Consider the following 14,369-nt stretch of genomic DNA (forward strand, 5'->3'; position numbering starts at 1 on the left):
CCTCGAGTCCTCTTGGGTATGACGCTACAAGCTTGGCACACCTGTATTTGGGGAGTTTCTCCCATTATTCTCTGCAGATCCCCTCAAGCTCTGTCAGATTGAATGGGGAGCATCGCTGCACAGCTATTTTCAGGTCTCTCCAGAGATGTTCGATTGGTTTCTTGTCCGGGCTCTGGCTGGGCCACTCAAGGACATTCAAATCAAATCAAATTGTATTTGTCACATGCGCCAAATACTTAAATGCTTAGTTACAAACCCTTCACCAACAATGCAGTTCAAGAAATAGAGTTAAGAAAATATTTACTAAATAAACTAGAGTAAAAAATAAAATAAAACTAACACAAAATAACAATAACAAGGCTATATACAGGGGGTACCGGTTCCGAGTCAATGTGCGGGGGTACAGGTTAGTCGAGGTAATTTGTACATGTAGGCAGGGGTAAAGTGACTATGCATATATAATAAACAGCTATGTAAATAGCCTGGGTGACCATTTGATTAATTGTTCAGCAGTCTTATGGCTTGGGGGTAGAAGCTGTTAAGGAGCCTTTTGGATCTAGACTTGGCGCTCCGGTTCCGCTTGCCATGCGGTAGCAGACAGAACAGTTTATGACTTGGGTGACTGGAGTCTGACAATTTTTTGGTCCTTCCTCTGACACTGTCTAGTATATAGGTCCTGGATGGCAGGAAGCTTGGCCCCAGTGATGTACTGGGCCGTACGCACTACCCTGTAGCGCCTTACGGTCGGATGCCAAGCAGTTGTCATACCAGGCGGTGATGTAACCGGTCAGGATGCCCTCGATGGTGCAGCTGTAGAACTTTTTGAGGATCTGGTGACCCATGCCAAATCTTTTCAGTCTCCTGAGGGGGAAAAGGTGTTGTCGTGCCCTCTTCACGACTGTCTTGGTGTGTTTGGACCATTATAGTTTGTTGGTGATGTGGACACCAAGGAACTTGAAACTCTCGACCCGCTCGACTACAGCCTCGTTGATGTTAATGGGGCCTGTTCAGCCCTCCCTTTCCTGTAGTCCACAAATCAGCTCCTTTGTCTTGCTCACATTGAGGGAGAAGTTGTTGTCCTGGCACCACACTGCCAGGTCTCTGACCTCCTCCCTATAGGCTGTCTCATCGTTGCCTACCACTATTGTGTCGTCAGCAAACTTAAATGATGGTGTTGGAGTAGTGCTTGGACACGCAGTCGTGGGTGAACAGGGAGTACAGGAGGGGACTAAGCACGCACCCGAGGGGCCCCGGTGTTGAGGATCAGCGTAGCAAATGTGTTGTTGCCTACCCTTACCACCTGGGGGCGGCCCGTCAGGAAGACCAGGATCCAGTTGCAGAGGGAGGTCTTTAGTCTCAGGGTCCTTAGCTTAGTGATGAGCTTTGTGGGCACTATGGTGTTGAACGCTGAGCTGCAGTAAATTAACAGCATTCTCACATAGGTGTTCCTTTTGTCCTAGTGGGAAAGGGCAGTGTGGAGTGTGATTGAGATTGCGTCATCTGTGGATCTGTTGGGGCGGTATGCGAATTGGAGTGGGTCTAGGGTTTCCGGGATGATGGTGTTGATGTGAGCCATGACCAGCGTTTCAAAGCACTTCATGGCTACCGACGTGAGTGCTACGGGGCGGTAGTCATTTAGGCAGGTTACCTTCGCTTTCTTGGGCACAGGGACTATGGTGGTCTGCTTGAAACATGTAGGTATTACAGACTGTCAGGGAGAGACTTGTCCCGAAGCCACTCCTGCATTCTCTTGGCTGTGTGCTTAGGGTCGTTGTCTTGTGGGGCGAAGGTTCACCTTCCAAGTCTGAGGTCCTGAGCGCTATGGAGCAGGTTTTCATCAATGATCTCTCTGTACTTTGCTCCGTTCATCTTTCCCTCGATCCTGACCAGAGCATATGAGCGGAGTGGAGCGGTGAGAATCTCAGCTCCTCGCTCACGGAGCTGTTCACCCCTCCGCTCCACCCGCTCAAAGCCACATCAGGCCAGTCCGCTCATTATCGCTCAGCGCTCAACGCAGTTTGCATCGCGCTCCACTCAAATCGCCCCCCGCTCGCTCCAAAAAAGGAACAAAATCTGCATATATTTCACTTTTAGCTTAAACCACAGCCTTACTTTATCTCCCCGAATTTGTTGCATACAGACTCATCTCGGATTATCCATTCTGTCTTGAAACGGGGACACTGACGCTAAAATGAGATGTTAATCAGTATAGTATATTCCATAGCGAATTGACACGTTGTTTGCCAATGTTTCTGCAAAAGCAGCGATGCCCATTGGAAGTGCAGAGTGAGTGTAATCGGTGAGCAGGGATTTGATTTCTGTGACAGCAGGGAGGATCATCCCCAGGTTCCCCAGCTCCTTCTGCATTTTGTCTGTGAGGTCTGCTAGTGGTGTCAGCACACTGACAAGGTGCGTCAGCTGGCGTACTTGATTCAGGGTGATGTTAGCAACATTAGACTTGAGTTTGTTTTGCCATAACGGGTCTTTTTGGAACAACCGGATGAACAACTGAATCATCAGCAGCTGGCTGCTCCATCGAATGGCGCAGGCATTTGTGGGGCGGACACCTAATTGGTCGGTTTCCTCTGTGCTCTTGCGTACACTTTTCACCAGGTGCCCGACTTTCACTAACAGCCTATTAACGTTGTTGTGCTCGTTAACAGCGTTTTTGATCGCCAGCTGAAGCATGTGAATGGGGCATCTCAGATGTAAATTTGACAAAGTAAAGTACTGATTTATCATGGTTTCTTGGGGGGGGGGGGGGGGGGGGGGATTCTGGGTAAGGTTGAGCATGCTTTAGACTCGTGGTGTGAGCGAGCGAAATTGGAGCGGGACATAGGGCGACGCTCCGTCCTTTTAAAAATGCCGCTCTGCGCTCTGTTCAAAATCCGTCCGCTCACGCTCCACGCTCGCTCCACTCCGCTCATATGCTCTGATCCTGACTAGTCTCCCAGTCCCTGCCGCTGAAAGACATCCCCATAGAATGATGCTGCCACCATCATGCTTCACCGTAGGGATGGTGGCAGGTTTCCTCCAGATGTGACGCTTGGCATTCAGGCCAAAGAGTTCAATCTTGGTTTCATCAGACCAGAGAATCTTGTTTCTCATGGTCTGAGAGTCCTTTAGGTGCCTTTTGGCAAACTCAAAGCGGGCTGTCATATTTAATCCATTTTAGAATAAGGCTGTAACGTAACAAAATGTGGAAAAAGTCAAGGGGTCTGAATACATTCCCAATGCACTGTATAGTAGGCCTAGCTTATAGTAAGCTGATGGGATCCTCCTCTTTTTAGTAGAGGCCATCACTCTGTTTTCTCACACAATTGCATAGCCTATAGAAATGTTGCGCAACATGAGTTTATGGGCTCTCATGAAGTGTTTGATTAGATTTTCGATAACATTTGCATTGATGTCAGAGTGATTAGAGGGACAATAGAGTGCTGAGTACCAGGCAGTTAGCAAGTTTGGTAGACTACTAATGACCATCAGCAGCATCAGAGCTTGGAGAAGCCTAATTACCGTGACTAAACGGTCATGTGGAATTTGACTGCTGTCATGACTCGTGACCGCCGGTGTGGCGGTAATACGGTCACCGTAACAGCCTAGTCCTACCTAAACACAAAACTACTTTCATTTTTCATCAATAACTATGCAATTTAATGGATAAAACATATGATTGCACCAGCATAAACCAGTCACTAGCTGAGCAGGTGTAAGAGACACACAGACTTGGCAGACAAGAAAGATCTTCCACAACTGAGCCCACCACACACATTCATGTCTGATTCATAAATCCAAATTGTCTGCTTTCTGTTAATCAATGATTGAGCTCAGAGGGGGTTGAACTAAAGCCTCTCCTTTTGAAGGATGAAATGTTCCCCTAAAGCCAATAATACTAACTGGAATATGTTTTAAAACTGGGCAACTCAGTTGGTTTAATATACTATGAAAATGCAAGGTGGTTTACAGGAGCAATGTGTCTCCATTCATTCATGCTGCCCCCAAAATACAACCAGGAATGTTGTAAACGTGTTGGAGAAGAGGAATTAGTGCCCAACTGACTGGTGGCGATGAATATGTTAGGGTAGGACAAGGGGAATCACATACCAGTCGATGCCTCTGTGGTAGTTGTGGCCATTGAAGAATTGGATCTCCTCAAAGGTCTCCTTGCTGGGGTAGTTACTGGTCAGATCAGGATGCATCCCCAGGAACAGATACAGGGCTGTGGTGCCTGCACAGAGAACACACGTCTTCATTAGTATTGCTCATACTAATATCAAAATGTAGATAGCTACTATTAGGTGATGCAAATATAGATTTAATATAAATATACAATTTGATGTAAATGCTAAACGTGCATATTTCTGGGTAATTAGAACAGCAATTTATTACCGATCTCAAATTATATGCTCCTTTGTCAAATGTGCCAAAGCTTTAAATAGCAATAAAGACCAAAACACTCAACTAAGTTAGAGATGAAGTGACAGTTAAAGAGGGGTGGTGGATGTAAAGTTGACCGAGAACGACCGTTGATCGGCCGAGCTGATATATTGGGCCGTTATTGGCCTTTTCTAGTCTATCGCCTATCGGCCCTTCTCTAACTGCTTTGCCGATACACCGTCCACGTATCAAAACTGCTGCTATGCCAGCCCCCACTCACCGCCTGAGCCACGAGCACTGTACAATGCCCAGCAAGCAGAAAGTCAGCTCATTCTCCAACAGAAAGGTGTAGTATTGAGAAACGGTTGAATTGACACAGAGACCAAAATTTAACTCCTGTTGTAAATATTAGTTTAGTTTAATTCACTAATAATAAGGCTTGTGTCGACGTGCATGCAATAAGCTAGTTAGCTATGCAGATAGCTATGTGACCCGTTAGCAAATATAAGGATAACTAACCCTTTCATCTGTTGGTGTTAGCTAGCTAGCTAGCTATATTAGCTACTATGCTAGCTAGCTGGCTAGATAAACATGATGCTAAGATATCAGATAAGAGCTAATAGCCCATGTAGCTAGCTAACGTTAGCTAGTCATCATTTTGAACATGCACCATTTTCGGCTACGAGCCATCTGACTTGCGGTGTAACGTTAGCTATTTACTGGTGTGCTGATCTGACCAGCCACAATCATATCCGTAAATTGACAGTTGATAGTCGGATTAGATGATTTCCGTAAATTGACAGTTGATAGTCGGATTAGATGATTTTAAAATGCCTAAATATTGGTAAACATGAATATAAACTAAACTTATTTGCAAATGATCTCCTGATATACCTGATCAATATTGAAAACCCAATGCCCGCCTTGCTAAAAATATTTTCAGAATGCCCTATAATCTCAGGATATAAAATGAACATGGAAAAAAACAAAATAATGGCAATAGGACAAATAATAACTCATGATCTACAGCAATTCTTTAAGTGGACCACAACAAATATAAAATACTTAGGATGCTTAATAAGTAACAACAAATAACAAGTTTATAAAGATAACATAATCCCATTATCAACAATATGAAAGCAGATCTAATTAAATACAACAATTTTCCCATAAATCTTACAAGTAGAATAAACCTTTTCAAAATGGCATGGCTCCAAATGTTACTTATTTATTTCTCAGTAATACCAACTACCCCACCGAAGACATTGTTTTAAGAAAGTATACTCGGTCATAACAGACTTTATATGGGCAAATAAAACTGATAGAATACAAATCTTCCAGAGGGTGGTTTTAACCTTCCAGACTAGGAATTGTTTCAACTCGCCAACCAGGGCTTTTACTTGCGACATACACGGAGTAACCAAAATATTAAGAACACCTTGAGTCACTCCCTCCTCCCCCCCTTTGCCCTCAGAACAGACTCAATTTGTCAGGGCATGGATGCTACAAGGTGTTGAAAGCATTCCACAGGGATGCTGGCCCATGTTGACTCCAATGCTTCCCACAGTTGTGTCAAGTTGGCTGAATGTCCTTTGGGTGGTGGACCATTCTTGCTACACACAAGAAACGGTTGAGCTTGAAAAACTCTGCAACGTTGCAGTTCATGACCCAACCGGTGCGCCTAGCCCCTACTACCCATACCCCGTTGAAAGGCACTTCAATCTTTTGTCTTGCCCATTCACCCTCTGAATGGCACACACACACAATCCATGTCTCAATTGTTTCAAGGCTTTAAAATCCTTCTCTAACCTGTCTCCTCCCCTTCATCTACACTGATTGAAGTAGATTTAACAAGTGACATCAATAAGGGATCATAGCCTTCACCTGGATTCACCTGGTCAGTCTGTGTCATAATGTTTTGTACACTCAGTGTAGTTAAATGCACTAAAGCAGAACAATTGGTACATATTGAAGATGCAAATTCTCATCCCCAGAATCTTTTCACATGTCTAAAGATGAAGCTGAGAACATTAACTTCATAGTTAAGAACACTATAACTACATGGAAGTAAATGAAACGGATTCTACAAGAACCAATTTCACTCCCTAAAAACACAACCCTATGGAACAATCCTTGGATAGCTTTTCAGAATTCACAGATAAATTGGTCCACATGGAAAACTAAAGGCATAGAAACTGTAAATTACTTGGTAACAGGAAATACATTTATTTCCGTGACAGAATTATAAAGCAATTTTGGACTGACCAATATTTTCAAATACATGCAACTTAAAAGTTTCATATCAGTGTCCTGGCTGTGGGCGTGTGGGCCATCGCTCAGAGGGACTCCATTGATGCTGTACTTATGTTTCTGATTGGGATTGCAGTGACGATACTGACAGACATTATCCATTTTGGGATCAACTACCCGCTCATTGAGGGTCTATCTGAGAGGAACCGGGACACATTCCACTTCAGTGCGGGCATGGCCATCCTGGGCCTGCTACTCAAACCTGTCTCCTGCTTCTTCATCTACCAAATGTACAGAGAGCGCGGAGGAGATTACAATGTCAACTTTGCAGGCGTCCCCAGTGTAACACAAAACTGAGATGCGTACCAGTCCATTGACCAGCAGGACCAGACCACCAGCTCAGCCAACCCCTAAAAGCCTGAAGCAGCAAACTCCTACTGAGAGACAGCACAGCACTCACTTTATTCTCTTGGAAATGCATGGTTTCATGAAGGAATCCATCACATCCATAATGTTTTTGGTAAATGATGTGTTTTTTCAAAGCCAATTCAGTCTTCTTTTCATATGGGTATCTGTCCTTTGTCTGTTATTCTGTGCTTCATTCAATTCCTTACCAATAATGTCCTGATCTAAATACTCACTGTCATGGTAAAATAATAGGACATGTATGCTTGATGCTCTGGGTAATGGCACACACTGGCATATGGAGATAACTCCTGAGTGGCGCAGTGGTCTAAGGCACTGCATCGCAGTGCTAACTGTGCCACTAGAGATCCTGGTTCGAATCCAGGCTCTGTCGCGACCGGGAGACTCATGGGCGGCGCACAATTGGCCCAGCGTCGTCCAGGGTAGGGGAGGGAATGGCTGGCAGGGATGTAGCTCAGTTGATAGAGCATGGCGTTTGCAATGCCAGGGTTGTGGGTTTGATTCCCACGGGGGGCCAGTATAAAAAAATATGTATTCACTAACTGTAAGTCGCTCTGGATAAGAGCGTCTGCTAAATGACTAAAATGTAAAATCAAGAAATGTCTATTTGACATTTTTAACTTGACTGGCCTGTACAGAGCCCTGACCTCAATCCCATCGAACACCTTTGGGATGAATTTGAACGCTGGCTGCGAGCCAGGCCTAATCGCACAACATCCATGCCAGACCTCACTAATGCTTGTGGCTGAATGGAAGCAAGTCCCCGCAGCAATGTTCCAACATCTAGTGGAAAGCCTTCCCAGAAGAGTGGAGGCTGTTATAGCAGCAAAGGGGGGACCAACTCCATATTAATGGCCATGATTTTGGAATGTGATGTTCGACGAGCATATACTTTTGGCCATGTAGTGTAAGTCCCAAATTGAAGGCAATCAGATATTTGTCATCTGTTGCACCATAGACTCCACTGATCAGCCAAAACAAGCTCAACTCAATATATACACACACTCCTATTGAATATGCATTCACCTGTATTGTGAGTAGGCTATGCCATCTTAATTGACTTAGTTTATCAAGAGATTTACCATTCAAATAACATTACCACCAATGTGTTACGTAGTTAGATTGATAAAAACAAAAGTCAATGCATTGTTTCATTTTAAAATTGATACAAAAATTGGGAAATTTGTCATAAAAAATGTCAAATTTTATGATATTGAATATCAGCCTAAACTATTGGCCATCGGCCTCCATGACCCGCCAAAATCTTGTCTGTCACTAGTTGACAGACAAGATGGCTGACGTGACTATAGTGAATGTTGGTGCAATTAGGTCATTAAAATGTGGAAGTGTGTAAATTTACTCTCAGCCCCAACCCCCTAATCCATTTTTATTGAAACGATTAACAGGGCCATTTTACAGCACTCTCAGAAGGAGGGCTATCACTCCCTTAAGACCTATTCAAGAAGTTTAATTAGGCTACGCAGTAAACCTGGAATTCCCATTTACTTGGGAGCAGTCAAGGTTACAATAAAAGCCAGTGACTGACTGCCTGCCTGCCTACGGTGAACCTATAAATGAAATAAAGTGTGTGACACTCTGTAAATGGCTGCTCAGCTGCCAATAACCCATCCCTTCTCTCCAGGCTGTCAATAAACAGAGGTTCAAGGCTGCTCCATGCCAGGCAGAGAATAACTTCTCCTCCTGGTGCAGTGGATCTAGTACTGTGAGCCACACCCTGGTGTCCGTGTCCGAGAGAGCCGGGGCAGTTCGGAACAGTTTGTGCATATATTATAACAACATTTTGTGACGTTTTCGTTCATTTAGATTTTGGCAAGGTTTTTTTCCCCAGCTGTTCGTGCACACAACATTTATTCTCGAGGCAAGCCAAAGTTGGTAGCCGAAGTCTACGCCCCTTTGTCTGTGATTGGTCAACAGTAGGGATTCTTCAATGAAGTGTTTGTTGTCATTCAACAAGAGACGGCTCATTTTCATGCACGTTTTTTTCACTTGAGAAACACGGCACCAAACATCTTAGTTAGATATAGAATTGCGCGACTCTGCAAAAAACGTCAATTTATGACAGATTATTTCTGACTATTTGGAGGAAGTGTATACTGGCTAAGGCATCTCTAGATGGACAAAAAGTACTATTGACACTTTTTTTCTCGTTTTTTTTAAGCGTAGGTCTTCTAAGGGAGTAGGCTAGGCGCTTGCCGAACCGAAGCATGCTGACGCCTTAACTGGGGCATAAGTTGCGTCCCAAATGGGACACTATTCCCTATTTAGGAAAAGTAGTACACTATAAAGGGAATAGGGTACCATTTGGGACACAGACATACAGTATCTATAACCCCCTAGCACAGTGGTGTTCAACATTTTTCAGTAGGGGGGACACCCTTTTTTTTCGGCAGAATTTCTAGACACCCAATTTTTTCACAAGAATTTCTCACGACCACACCCAAAATATGACACAATCTTAAAATTGGTACATTTTTACATCAACACCTTAAATGTATTAAACCTTAAATTTAATACATTTTCATCTCTTATCAAAATGAAAAGAAACAAAGAAATACATTTACTCAATAACATTTTATTTTTCAAATTAGCCTTCTCAAAAACATTTGTACTGTATATTTTCACATACAATATACAGTTTGAATACACTTAATTTTTATCCCCCCCCCCCCCCACGTTACATTTGTTTTATTTTGAATTTTGCCGACCCCACTGCAGTTCCTCCAACTTTGAATACCACTGCCCTAGCACCTGGGATGAGCTCAGGTCATGTCTCTGTCGCTAGGTTCAAACTTGCCATTGCTGTGAGTGTAGTTGCATCACTGAACTGAGGTAATCTTGTTTATGAAATGTTAGTTTTTTTGTACAATATGATATTTGTTTACGGCTCACCTGTCTTCTGTGGTCCAATGATGAGTAGCTTAGGGAATCGGTCGCATGTCTTCTCTTTGGACCAGATGTCTTTGTGCCTTTTGTCCTCACAGGGGTCCTGTAGGGACATGGTGGGCAGAATTAGTTCACCTGGAAGTTCCGTTCAGTAAACATGGAAGGAACGTATGCCTCAGGATGAGCTGCCATAGGTACGACTTGCCCCACCAGTTCAGAATATATAGCATTATTCTCTCCCTTCCACACAACACACTTCAGTATCATATCTAGCGGCAGTCTGTTTGTAATTAAAGTCTACCACTGACTTGGCCAGGGGACTTGTTACTGTGGTAAAGCAGTGAGGCCTGTGGGGGGCAGTGAGGCCTGTGGGGGCAGTGAGGCCAGTGTACTAACATGTGGCACAACGGTTACAGGCAACCGTATCCACCCTGTGGGACCAACAATGTGCCAAGGGGAGGGGTGCTTTTAATTCAGCTCAAATTAACCCAACCAGTCTAGTCTAACAGAGCTTTGGGGGAGCAGACTCAAACATTTGGTTTCTAATTCACCCCTTGCTCAGTTATGCTTGTACAAGAAGGGACTAAGGAAAGAACCCGTAATCAGCATCAGGCAGGCTGCCCATTGCTCTTCCTGAGTGGTAAAAGCCTTCAGTGTCACCATGTGGAAGAGTGTTCAGAGCAGCCCTGCAAGTCCAGCATCTGCCAACTGCCCTAAATCAATCTGTCTCCTTCCCTCCCCACTGCCATCTGCCTCATGGGTAATGAGGCGACCAAGCGATCATACTAATCCCAATACATATAACACAGTGCTGTGATGATGAGACCTCTGGACCAGGCAGGCACCAGTTTACTCTGATCATCAAAGGGAGCCGGCTGGCACACATTAACTTATCCACTCTGTGACAACTCCATATTAACTTCTACACTCTGTGACAACTCTATATTAACTCATACACTCTGTGACAACTCAATATTGACAGTGTGAGGAACTGCCAAGATGGCAGTTGGACGTCTTAGGGAAAGAAACCGGTCTTCTTTCTGTGTTGATGGGAAACAGTGTTAGAGTGGCAGCAGAAGCACCACAAAACCACAGTTCAAAGAGCCAGCCTCTCATAGCTGTTACCCAAATAAGACTTGCACTGTGGGAAGCAATGGAGTCTGAGTCAAAAGGACTTGCACTGTAGGAAGAAATGGAGTCAAAATGCAAAGTCTCTAGCTCCCGTCTAGCCTTCTCTAAAATGACAGCCTGGTTTATGATAGTCCCCGAGTTCCACACACCCAATGGTTTCTAATAATAATAATAATATGCCATTTAGCAGACACTTTTATCCAAAGCGACTTACAGTCTTGTGTGCATACATTTTTACGTATGGGTAGTCCCGGGGATCGAACCCACTATCCTGGCGTTACAAGCGCCATGCTCTACCAATTGAGCTACAGAGGACCACAGTTATATTAGTCCCCGAGTTCCACACACCCAATGGTTTATGATAGTCCCCGAGTTCCACACACCCAATGGTTTATGATAGTCCCCGAGTTCCACACACCCAATGGTTTATGATAGTCCCCGAGTTCCACACACCCAATGGTTTATGATAGTCCCCGAGTTCCACACACCCAATGGTTTATGATAGTCCCCGAGTTCCACACACCCAATGGTTTATGATAGTCCCCGAGTTCCACACACCCAATGGTTTATGATAGTCCCCGAGTTCCACACACCCAATGGTTTATGATAGTCCCCGAGTTCCACACACCCAATGGTTTATGATAGTCCCCGAGTTCCACACACCCAATGGTTTATGATAGTCCCCGAGTTCCACACACCCAATGGTTTATGATAGTCCCTGAGTTCCACACACCCAATGGTTTATGATAGTCCCCGAGTTCATGATAGTCCCCGAGTTCCACACACCCAATGGTTTATGATAGTCCCTGAGTTCATGATAGTCCCCGAGTTCCACACACCCAATGGTTTATGATAGTCCCCGAGTTCCACACACCCAATGGTTTATGATAGTCCCCGAGTTCATGATAGTCCCCGAGTTCCACACACCCAATGGTTTATGATAGTCCCTGAGTTCATGATAGTCCCCGAGTTCCACACACCCAATGGTTTATGATAGTCCCTGAGTTCATGATAGTCCCCGAGTTCCACACACCCAATGGTTTATGATAGTCCCCGAGTTCCACACACCCAATGGTTTATGATAGTCCCTGAGTTCCACACACCCAGTGACCCACAGCTCCCATGGCCTCTCACACACACACACACGCATGCACCTGCCAGATGGGGTCCCTCTCCTCTGGGAAGATCTGGAAGTAGCGCTGAGCCAGCTGCACAGGCGCCAGGGTCTGCAGCCGCAGGTTGGTCCACCTCTGGAGGAACTTCACCAGGTTCTTAAAGGTGTACAGACCCAGACGGTCGTTCCCGTAGTTGGACAGGTGGGTCATGAAGATGCTGATCTGTGAGAAAGGAATGAACACAGAAAAATGTTCAGAGAAAAAACACAATGCAATGCACTGTCTGAAATGTCACTTCCAACAACTGTTGCAAAAAATTAATTTCAGGGGGGGAAAAAAGGTTAAAGCAACCATATAGCATTCCTCTCCTGATGCTAGTCCTGGAGATGTGTCAGGTCTCACCGGGTTGAGGAGCACCGTGAGGAAGAGCTCCCCTCCGTTAATGAGTTTGTCCAGCTCCTTGGGTCCTCCAGGATACTCGTTGTAGAAGATGGTGTGAGTAAACAGGCCACACGTCTGCCTGGGCAGCACCTACAGTACATAACACAATTCATATTACATATCAACACATCTGCACAGTGGGGAGTGTACTAATATAACCACACCCTGCTGATTCCCAGTAAACAACTCATCAAATACACAAACGTCCAAACACGGTCACTCGGTCATAAATGCTCGGTGACACTCTATGATGAACACTCTTTATTCCGATGCGCTGTTTCCACTTCACTGACAGCTCAGGCGATTAAATATAATTATCCCAGTAAACTAGAGATCACACTGTGGAGAATAAAATGTGACACAACTCTCTTTAGTCTGTCAGCGAACCCATTGCTCGAGCCAAACATAAAGCCTCTGTCCTAACATAGTTGAAACACAATACAACAACACACAATCGATTTGCATCTGAGCACACAATCACAGGAGCAGAAAGACCTGGAAAACATCACACTGTCTGTTTAGCTTACAGTGCCTTTGGAAAATATTCAGACCCCTTGACTTTTTCCACATTTTGTTACGTTACAGCCTTATTCTAAAATGGATTAAATAAATGTTTTTCCACATCAATTTACACAGAATACCCCATAATGACAAAGCAAAAACAGGTTTGTAGAAATGTTTGCAAACGTATTAAAAATAACAACCAGAAATACCTTATTTACATAAGTATTCAGACCCTTTGCTTTGAGACTCGAAATTCATCCTTGAGATGTTTCTAAAACTTGCAGTCCACCTGTGGTAAATTAAATTGATTGGACATGATTTGGAAAGGCACACACCTGTCTATATAAGGTCCCACAGTTGACAGTGCATGTCAGAGCAAAAACCAAGACATGAGGTTGAAGGAATTGTCTGTAGAGCTCCAAGAAAGGATTGTGTTGAGATCTGGGGAATGGTACAAAAACATTTCTGCATCATTGAAGGTCCCCAAGAAGACAGTGGCCTCCATCATTCTTAAATGGAAGAAGTTTGGAACCACCAAGACTCTTCCTAAAGCTGGCCGGCCGCTCGCCCAAATGGAGAAATCGGGGGAGAAGGGCCTTGGCAGGGAGGTGACCAAGAACCCGATGGTCACTCTGACAGAGCTCCAGACTTCCTCTGTGGAGGGGGCGGCAGGTAGCTTAGTGGGTAAGAGCGTTGTGCCAGTAACCGAAAGGTTGCTGGTTCTAATCCCCGAGCCGCCCCCTCCACAGAGGAAGTCTGGAGCTCTGTCAGAGTGACCATCGGGTTCTTGGTCACCTCCCCTCCGAGCCGACTAGGTAAAAAATCTGTCGATGTGCCCTTAAGCAAGGCACTTAACCCTAATTGCTCTTGTAAGTCGCTCTGGATAAGAGTGTCTGCTAAATGACTAATATCTAAAAATGTTAAAAATGAGATGGGAGAACCTTCCAGAAGGACAACCATCTCTGCAGCACTCCACCAATCAGTCCTTTATGGTAGAGTGGCCAGAAGGACATCACTCCTGAGTAAAAGGCACATGACAGCCCGCTTCGAGTTTGCCAAAAGGCACCTAAAGGACTCTCAGACCATGAGAAACAAGATTCTCTGGTCTGATGAAACCAAGATTGAACTCTTTGGCCTGAATGCCAATCGTCACATCTGGAGAAAAACTGGCACCATCCCTACGGTGAAGCATGGTGGTGGCAGCAGCATGTTGCGGGGATG

At 44.7% G+C, this 14,369-nt stretch overlaps 1 protein-coding gene across 1 annotated transcript in view; it reads right to left on the bottom strand.

Annotated features, from left to right (window-relative positions):
• The window catches only part of LOC311100251 (bifunctional heparan sulfate N-deacetylase/N-sulfotransferase 1-like), a 43,043-nt gene that overhangs the window by 13,580 nt on the left and 15,094 nt on the right, over positions 1 to 14,369 (bottom strand). Inside the window, exons 6-9 of the mRNA XM_084141094.1 lie at positions 12,606 to 12,734; positions 12,243 to 12,425; positions 9,964 to 10,060; positions 4,105 to 4,228 (exon numbers count right to left, since the gene is read on the bottom strand). Coding sequence (XP_083997220.1) covers positions 4,105 to 4,228; positions 9,964 to 10,060; positions 12,243 to 12,425; positions 12,606 to 12,734 — 533 coding nt within the window. The remainder of the gene's footprint in view (positions 1 to 4,104; positions 4,229 to 9,963; positions 10,061 to 12,242; positions 12,426 to 12,605; positions 12,735 to 14,369) is intronic.

This window comes from Coregonus lavaretus, assembly GCF_964263955.1.
Source record: "Coregonus lavaretus genome assembly, chromosome: 24".
Taxonomy (NCBI): Eukaryota; Metazoa; Chordata; class Actinopteri; order Salmoniformes; family Salmonidae; genus Coregonus; species Coregonus lavaretus.